General features: G+C 57.0%; 3 protein-coding genes across 3 annotated transcripts; 2 read left to right on the forward strand and 1 right to left on the reverse strand.

Moving 5' to 3' along the window:
• Window positions 1–1,051: 1,051 nt before the first annotated feature.
• N657DRAFT_650796 (uncharacterized protein) lies at window positions 1,052–1,439 on the forward strand (the record flags this gene model as incomplete). Its single annotated transcript, XM_062794022.1, has 2 exons — window positions 1,052–1,159; window positions 1,224–1,439. Coding segments are annotated over 2 exons (205 nt in total), but the record flags the coding sequence as incomplete, so codon positions are not given.
• An 875-nt stretch (window positions 1,440–2,314) lies between these two features.
• On the forward strand, window positions 2,315–5,067 carry N657DRAFT_684863 (uncharacterized protein; the record flags this gene model as incomplete). Its single annotated transcript, XM_062796725.1, has 2 exons — window positions 2,315–2,710; window positions 2,773–5,067. 2 exons carry the CDS (start codon window positions 2,315–2,317, stop codon window positions 5,065–5,067), a joined length of 2,691 nt encoding a protein of 896 aa, XP_062642689.1.
• Window positions 5,068–5,552: 485 nt separating this feature from the next.
• Window positions 5,553–7,392, reverse strand: N657DRAFT_650799 (Aldo/keto reductase). Its single transcript, XM_062794023.1, has one exon. It carries the CDS (start codon window positions 7,006–7,008, stop codon window positions 5,656–5,658), a length of 1,353 nt encoding a protein of 450 aa, XP_062642690.1. The 5' UTR covers window positions 7,009–7,392; the 3' UTR covers window positions 5,553–5,655.
• Window positions 7,393–8,336: the final 944 nt, after the last annotated feature.

Consider the following 8,336-nt stretch of genomic DNA (forward strand, 5'->3'; position numbering starts at 1 on the left):
AGGGAAAAAATGGCAGAGAAGGGTGTGGTGGAAGAGGAAAGGCGCGTTGAGGAGGAAAATGAAGGACCATCAAAGAGGCGTCGGACGGGTTCGCGGCTCTGTGGCATTTGCCGCAAGACTGGCCACAATGCAAGGACATGCCCAGAGACTGGAGAAATAGATAGCTCAAGCGATTCTGAGTAGTTTCAATTGATCGCATCAGATTTTGGTGGACTTTTGGCAGTTTGTAGTGGTGTGGTCTAGAAAAGTGTCCCGGTCGATGGGGTGTCCCGCTCGATGGTGGACCACGTTATAGGAAAGTACCTTTACAATAAGAGGAAGGGCAATCAAGAAAAGATATAATTAAAGCCTGAGACAGAAGAAAAGAAGGTGAAAAGAAGAATAGGAGGTTGACGTTCAATGTCCACCTCCTGTTCGACGCGAACAAACACACCAGGGCTGGATTGTAGAACCCTATTTACGTCGTGAGGCTTGGGCAGTGTAATGTCACTAACACGAAGGAGCAAGGTAGTAAGGTCTGTGCTGTCTCTCTACCGGGACACATGGCTCATGGGTTTTGTCCTTACCTACCTTGTGTACGGTACACGTTTGCGGTACCACCTACCTCCGTACCACTGCTCTGCTAGACAAGCCCATAATCAACCCACCGACTGCCGGAATCGTCGCCAGCTCGACGTTGCTTCGCAACAACAACCGAGGGGCCGTGGAAAGTGGGGCGTCCAGGCCCACATCGAAACTTAAAGTTAAGGGATCACAAAAGGTACACAGTTTGCTTCCTATAACTGCATATTACCCCCGTTTTTTTGGTACTTTTGCATTTATCCAGCAACAGCAAATCGCACGTTATCTTATCGGGTTATGTCGACTTCCCCAGCACCTGAACCACAACCAGTACCTGGAACACTACGATCCATCAACTAACTTTATCTTCAACCCCATCTTTACTGCCAAGGGCCCTTGCAAACGTGTTTTCAACCTCCCCTGGATACTGCTGCCCTGTATTTCTATGGATCGGCTCCCTACGGCTTTCCCTGACGCCCCCGGGGTCTCCGATGGCCCGGACGGTCCGCGGCCGTCGTTACCGACAGTGCCCCACTGCTACTCTTCAACGTCCGTGTCCCGGCCCACGACATTCACGGATCCTGATCCCCAGGATGACCTATCTCGAGCTCAGCTGCCAATGGGGATGACGATGGGCACGAAGATGGGGTCATTTCCCATACATTTGAGGGCCGATTGGATGAACTGTTCGATCAAGAGGAGCAAGAGGAAATGGAGGAGTCCCAGGCACTTGGCTGTATCGAGGTTGCAGGCGGGTAACTATAGCAATTGAACCAGTTTCGTCGCAGATCACGGAGTAGTTTGATGAAAAAACAAATGATGCAGGTCGTGGTGGATCACACGAATGTAGTGAGCCTTCGCGAGATGCAAGGCTATCGTTATAACGCTATGGAGAATCTCTAATAGTACGATGTACCTTCTGAAATTCCCTATCATCGGGAAAACTCTCTTTCCTTAGCCCCACTCTTTCCACAGCCCGTCGAGACATCCCCACTGCTCTGCTAGACAGGCCCTTAATTATGCACGGCAGTCCAATGCTTGGGTTGGGATCACTGCAGTTGCTTGGGTTCTTGGCACCTGCCGCACCAGCACATGGCAATCTCCATCCTACAACCGCAGCAGAGACCCCAAGTCAACATCAAACCGCCATCCTTTGTGCCGCTTGGTTGGTTTCAGTCACCGGATTGCCGCTCCAGGGCCCGACACTCTCTTTTCCAACCTAACAAGCCACATCGGCTGACCCTTTGCAACACTGCATGGCGTGAGGTAGGCATGTGTCATGCCGTCAGAGCCCCGCTGAAGTCCCGCCCGCTTCCATGCCAACCTCCCGCCGTATCCGGCCACAACAGCAAACACCGCGCCGGGCCATGTGCATTGCCTATTGCAGATACTGACACCACCTTATCGACGAACAACATCGCAAATACCCGCCCGACATCAGGACGCTCCCTCACAAATTTGGATGTCGTGGTTTGCGATAATAAATGAGAGGAAGAGCCCACCCTATCAATCAGCTGTGCCCTTGGCGGCCCACCGTCTTCAATTTATTTGTCGTGTGAGCCTCGCCGATCCCACCGCACCTGGCCCGTCTACGTCACCAGTTTCATTCTAGCTGGCCCGACAGCCGATCGCCCATCTCTGCCGGGTTCGCGTCCCAAGCCTCGGAGACCCATCCGCGCCGCCGACCTCGTTATCGCCGCTCCCTGCTCCGACCGCCGAATGCGGATGAGGATACAGTGACAGAGTCGAAGCCATGGGAAATGCAAGCACAAAGGAGTCCCGCGCCGGGGATGCTGGCAATCGTGCCCATCACCCCGGTGCTGGCACCGCCCGCGAGGCCGGCAGCGTTGCTCTCCTGCAATCCGAGAGAGTGTCGAGCCGGAGGAACAGGGTCAGCCGAGGCGACCTAGGAGGCATCTCGGGCCTGGGGTTCGGGCCCGGATCAGGCTCCCAGGCGGAACCGCCCTACGAGCGTCGCGAGACCAAACAGGAGAGGGAGGCACGGAGGCTGGAAAGAGAACGGATTGCGAGAATTGCCGAACGGGAGCGAAGTATGAAGGAAGAACACGTCGATGGCGGGTATCTGGTCACCATGGGAACATACACCACTCCAGAGGACTTCAACAAGCAGATTGTTCGACAGCTCCAGGTACGTGGCGCTCTCCCTATGCTGCCAGTAGCTCTTGGTCGAAATGCTCATTCCCATCACAGATTGAGCGGAAGTTGGCTCCCTTCTGGCGTGGTTTAAACGACTACAGCGACCAATGGACCGAGCCTCAGATCATTGCTGCCGCGCGAGGCCTGCGCGTCCCCCCCCCAGACCAGACCCCTCCTGATGAGCTCATTCCACGGCGCCCGGCCAGCTACCATGCGGCAACACCTCCGAACCTGGACAGCTTAACGGTGCCCATCGGTGGCCGCTCACAATCCATCGCCTCCGATCACGCCTCCTCCAATCCTGCCTCTGAACTACCATCGCCTGTTTCCAGCCACGCTAGAGCGAGTTCCCCATTCAAGCCTCGCGGCAAGGCTCTTGCCGCCGTCTTGGGTGGAGGGTCTCGGAACGCGTCGACAACCGATATCGTGCCCCGCGAGATCAACCTGCCACATGATCCTTTCGTCAACGGGCAGCCCATTGAGGTGTTTCTGTACAAGAATGCCATCGAGTGCCCCATCTGTTTCTTGACCTACCCGCCATATCTGAATCACACTCGTTGCTGCGACCAGCCGATATGTAGTGAGTGCTTTGTTCAGATCAAGCGGCCCGACCCGCATTTTCCCGAGGGACACAACGAGAACGACCCGAACCACAACCCCGAGGAAGCTGCAGGCCTCCTGGTCTCGGAGCCCGCCTGTTGCCCCTACTGCACACAGCCCGATTTCGGCGTAACCTACGAACCGCCCCCTTTTCGACGGGGCGTAACGTACTCCATATCACCCGCTGCGGTGGGAACGACGAGCGCGGCTATGTCCTCGAGCAGCTCGGTCAACTCGGCGACTCTGTCCCCAGGACTCGCGTCTCCTCGCAGTGGCGGTGGCCGCCGGCGGAACCAGTCTCTGTCCGCCAGCAGCCCGGCTGTCATCCTGACGGATCGAATCCGGCCAGAGTGGGCAGCCAAACTGCAGGCAGCACGGGCCCATCAGGCAAGGAGAGCCGCCGCAGCCACAGCGCTCCATACGGCGGCCTTTCTCATGGGCAATTCGGATAACCGAGCGTTCCGCAGCCGGTTTGGGAGGCGGAACACGGGTAGTTCGGGATCGGCAGCGGTCGGTGGAGCCAACAACCCTGATCCTGAGAACGGGGATAGCGGCTCCGGAACACCTTCCCAAAGCGGCCCGGACCGCAACCCAGGGGGAGGAAGTCGCGGCCCACTCGGCGATGGCGGAAGCCGGCGCACTCGACTCGAGGACCTTGAAGAGATGATGCTCGCCGAGGCGGTCCGTTTGTCGCTCGCGGCGGAAGAGGAGCGCAAGCGGAAGGTGGAGAAGGAGGAAAGAAAAGAGGCCAAGAAGCGGGAGAAGGAGGAGCGCAAAGCTGCCAAGGCCGCTGCGAAACAAGCTGGACCTTACGAGGGTTTTGCCAGCAGCGGGCAGAGCTCGGCGAGCGGGAGTAGTCTTAGCCTGCCTGGCTTCGGGTTTGGAAGGAAGCGGGGTAATAGCGCTGCCAGCAACCTCCGGATCGAGGCCAGCGTCGCTAGCGCTATGGCCGCCGGCGAGTTCCCGTCGGAAGCAAGCTCCAAAGATAAAGGGAAAGGCGTCGACCGCGCCGCCTCCACGCCTCCCGAGAGTGCTGCTCCTGACATGCCCGCCGATCCGACCGTCTCAGGTGGCCCGGCCGGCACGTCAAATCCGCGTCCGATACCCCACCTGCCCGCTGGCCCGTCTCACCTTCGGCAAATGAGCAACGCCTCGTCGGTGTCTTCGTCGATACTCGATAGCCAGCACAACAGTTATACCTCGCCCTCTCTTCTGCAGGATCCTCGCGGCAGCGGCCTCAGTCTTGCCGGTGCTAGCGATGACGGCGGTGACCACGATCGGGACCGTGATCCAAGCGCCAGCACGGAGCCGATGTTCAATTTTAGGAGTCTGGCTGAGGTGGTGGGCGTAAGTCTGGAGGGAGAAAATGCCGGGAGACGTCTCAGCCTGATTGAAGCGGAAAGGAAGGCCAAAGAGGCCGGCGCAGGTCAGCCCCAGGCAGGTGAGGTTGGGGCAGCAGACAACGCTAGGCGGGCAGAAGAAGGTGTCATCGGGAGGTCGTCAAGCGGGACGATGTCAACAAGTCAGCCGGTCGAAGTTACGGCGGACAAGAACAGCAAAGGGTCCGGTGATGAAGTTAGGGCGGATGCCCAGACAGACACAACGCCTGCCACCTCGGTTTCTCTCATTCCGCCCCCGACGGTTACCATCACGCCTGACACGCCCGCGGCTGCTGGTACTGAGGATGACTCGAAACAGCTGGGTTGTGACTCAGCCGTGGAGCGTGTGCAACAGGCAACACAATATTAGCTCGGCACTCGGATTGGGCGAGACCCGCGGTAAACCCTTCATGGAAGAAGTACAAGAGGACAACAGGTGCTGGACCAGAACCCTGGCGAAAAGGTGTGGCTGTGACCATTTTTTGGGGTCGAGTGGAGAGAGGATGACAGACGACTGGATGAAATGGAAACGGTTTGCGGGTGGTACGGTGGTTAGCTGTTCTTGGCCGGGGGAAGGCAAAGAAGAGGGTTGTATTGTTGTGGCAAGCCTTGGTGTTGGACTCCGTTTTTTTTTCTTTCCCGTGTCTCCCGTCCCCAGCGATCCAGTCTCTTGTCTTGCTTTCCCAACCTCTCCTCTATCTTCTTCTTTCCCTATCACAGTAGAATCAGTCCAGCACGTGCTCCGCAACACTTTGGGGGGTTAACCTACAGAGGATGAGTCGGGCGCAAAGGCGCGAGAATGGAATGCCGTAACTAAGACAGGAGGACTGGGCGGAGTCTGGAGCACTTGGAGCGTCTGGCACTTGTTTGACTGCATTGAGAAATCGAGTATTGTTGAGGCTGACATACATTAGACGCGAGAATGATATTTTTTTCTGTGAGCTTTTATGATCAGGGTCTAATTTGGGGCACTCTGCCTCCCCTGTTTTGCCTTCTCATATGCAGCAATTACCCCATCGTCGGGGACCTTCCCGCGATCGCATTCTCGCCTTGTGTTTACAAAGTCAGGCCTCCGGCTTTCCCACACGTAATCCAACCACGATCCCAACGCAGGCCAGAGTTGCTTTCGGACCAAGGTCAGCACCTTGTTTTGGCGCGTCGAGCCATACGGGTCGTCGCTACCACCAGCTAGTTTCCCAAGGGTGGAGGAGACCCCGCGCCACTCGGCGACGGTCTCTTCGAGTTCGGCAGTGGACGACACCCCGCAAACACTTGCGCCGACCTTGCGGGGCCCGGTGCCAGGGATGATTATGTCAACACCCAAGCCAGCCGCGGCACCGACCCGAATCCACTCGGCCAGCGACCAGCGGATCGCGATCGACTCCAAGCGCTCGCCCGCCGCCGCCGCCACGCCGGCAAGCTTCTTACAAGCCACGCGCAACTCGGGCGGCGAAGGGTGCCAACGCACCAGCGGCGAGTCGTCGCCGCTAACGGGTATCCCGCGGGTGGTGAGCAAGCCCATGCCGAGCATGCTAGCGTTCAGGACGACGTCCACACCCGCCTTCTTGAGCCTCGCCAACGGTGTCGTCCCATCAACAACAACCTCTTGTTTCTCGCTCCCGCCATCCACCACCCACGGCAACCCCAGCCTCCGATTCTGCACGGTAAAATGCCCATAGCTCAGCACCGCGTCCAGCGGCTCCCCCGTCTCGGACATAATCATTTCTGCTAACGTGCAAAGCACGTCGGGCGGGAACCCGCTGATGCCGACGTAGCGGATGATGCCTTCCTCGTCGCGCAGCTGGCGCAGCGCCCGCACTGCGGCCAGGACTTCTTGGGGGGACACGAACTCCACGTCGTGCATGTAGACCAGGTCGAGGTAGGGCGTGTGCAGGCGTTGGAGGCTGCGCAGGACGCTGTAGCGGACCCAGGTCGGGGAGTAGTCGAACTCGGTCGAGGCGATGCGGCCGGCTTTGGTGACAATAAAAATGCTGGAGCGGTCGAGGGGTGGGGTTGTGCCGTCGTCGAAAGAAGGGGTGGAGGTCTTGGTGGTGGGGTTCATGAGGGCGTCGAGGGCGGTGCCCAGGAGGGTTTCGGAGGGGCCGTAGTAGGGGCTTGTGTCGAAGGCGGTGACGCCGAGGGACAGGGCTCGCGCGACGATGTCGCGGTAGGGCATTGAGTGCGGGTCGGCGACATATTGGTGGTTGAAGGTTGCTGTGCCGAGGATGAGGGGTGGGAGGACGGAGTGCAGTGGTGGTTTATTCTTGGTTTCTGAGGTCGGGCCAACGGCGGGCTTGCTGGGCTCAGCCATTGCTATACTACTTTGCTATAAGAGTATTTGGGGGGGTGTCGGTGGCCTCGACGGCGTCTTCTAGGTTTTCCTGTAGTTGTGGAAGTATGAGAAGCAGAATGGGGCCGAGAGATGGGAGGAGGGAGTCAGCAAATGGTGAAGAGAACGCCGAGTCGTAGTGGGGTTGAGATTCAAAGCGGGGTTATTCCAACTTCCAAGAATATGGCTGCGAATGAGGCCGGTGCGGGAATGAAGCAACCTACGGGTGTTGTCACATAGATTAGAAAGTTAGAGAACTCAGCCTCAGTCTTGCAGGACAGCATTCCGTGAGTCGCCGGTGAACATAGTCCCCTCAAGTGGATCAAACTCTCAGCTAAGTAGAAATTGATTGAGGGGAAAACGAGGAGAAAAGTTGTCTGAAGTTCAACCTTCGGTGAGGATTGTCGACATTTGGATGGATGTTTCTTGTTCAGCCCCACTCCAAATGAGCCCTGGGAGGGGGGCCGTTGTGATTGGATGTTGTTGGCTTACACACGGCAACAGAAACAGAGAAGCAGAGAACTTCAACGTATCCTCCCCTATTGAACAAGCAATAGTCACAGGCAATGATGTAAGCGTTTGCTGCAATGCAGGAGCAATATGGCGATTGAATTGGTTAATCTAATAGTAGATTGAACATACAAAGTCTGCTAAGTTCAGGGGCGTTGGCAGACCCTACACTACGGCATACAACTTTCGAATGATTGTTGATACGAAATTATGGACAGGGGAGGGGTCCCCACCAGTTTTTACGGTATTATCTGATTCAAGGGCCATCAAGTCAATCTCAACCTAAGGAAATCGAGGATTGAGGAGAGTTCACAGTAATCTCAGTTAACTGCTTTAATTGCGCTATAATAGGCTGTCCTAGCGTTTGTTTACGAATTATGACCCTGGTCGCCAAAGTCAGATGCTAACAATCATTCACGGGGGAGATAGAAACGATAAAACAGTAGCGTTTGGCAGACCCCTGATTGTTGCGTAATGGTGATGTTTGGAGCGTCAACTCAAAATGTTTTGTGGACATCCTACTACTTCGTACCACAAACTGGCTGACCGACCGGGAGGCCACCCTTCACTTCGACGGTCAAGCAGCTCGACCGACGGCAATACGAGCGGGGGTCCCCCAGGGCTCTCCTCTATCCCCAGTCCTCTTCATCCTCTACATCGCCTCCCTGTACAAGCAGCTGAAAGAGGAACACCCCCATCTGGCGATAGCGGGGTTTGCGGACGATACCAACCTCTTGGTCTTTGGTCGGGAGCCGGAGGCTAACGTTCGACAGCTGGAGGCAGCGTGGGAGACGTGCCTG

The sequence above is a fragment of the Parathielavia appendiculata genome, assembly GCF_033297405.1.
Source record: "Parathielavia appendiculata strain CBS 731.68 unplaced genomic scaffold N657scaffold_35, whole genome shotgun sequence".
Classification (NCBI taxonomy): Eukaryota; Fungi; Ascomycota; class Sordariomycetes; order Sordariales; family Chaetomiaceae; genus Parathielavia; species Parathielavia appendiculata.

Coding starts and splice junctions, on each gene's coding strand:
- N657DRAFT_650799 (XM_062794023.1), bottom strand. CDS start 7,008: ATGGCTGAGCCCAGCAAGCCCGCCGTTGGCCCGACCTCAGAAACCAAG.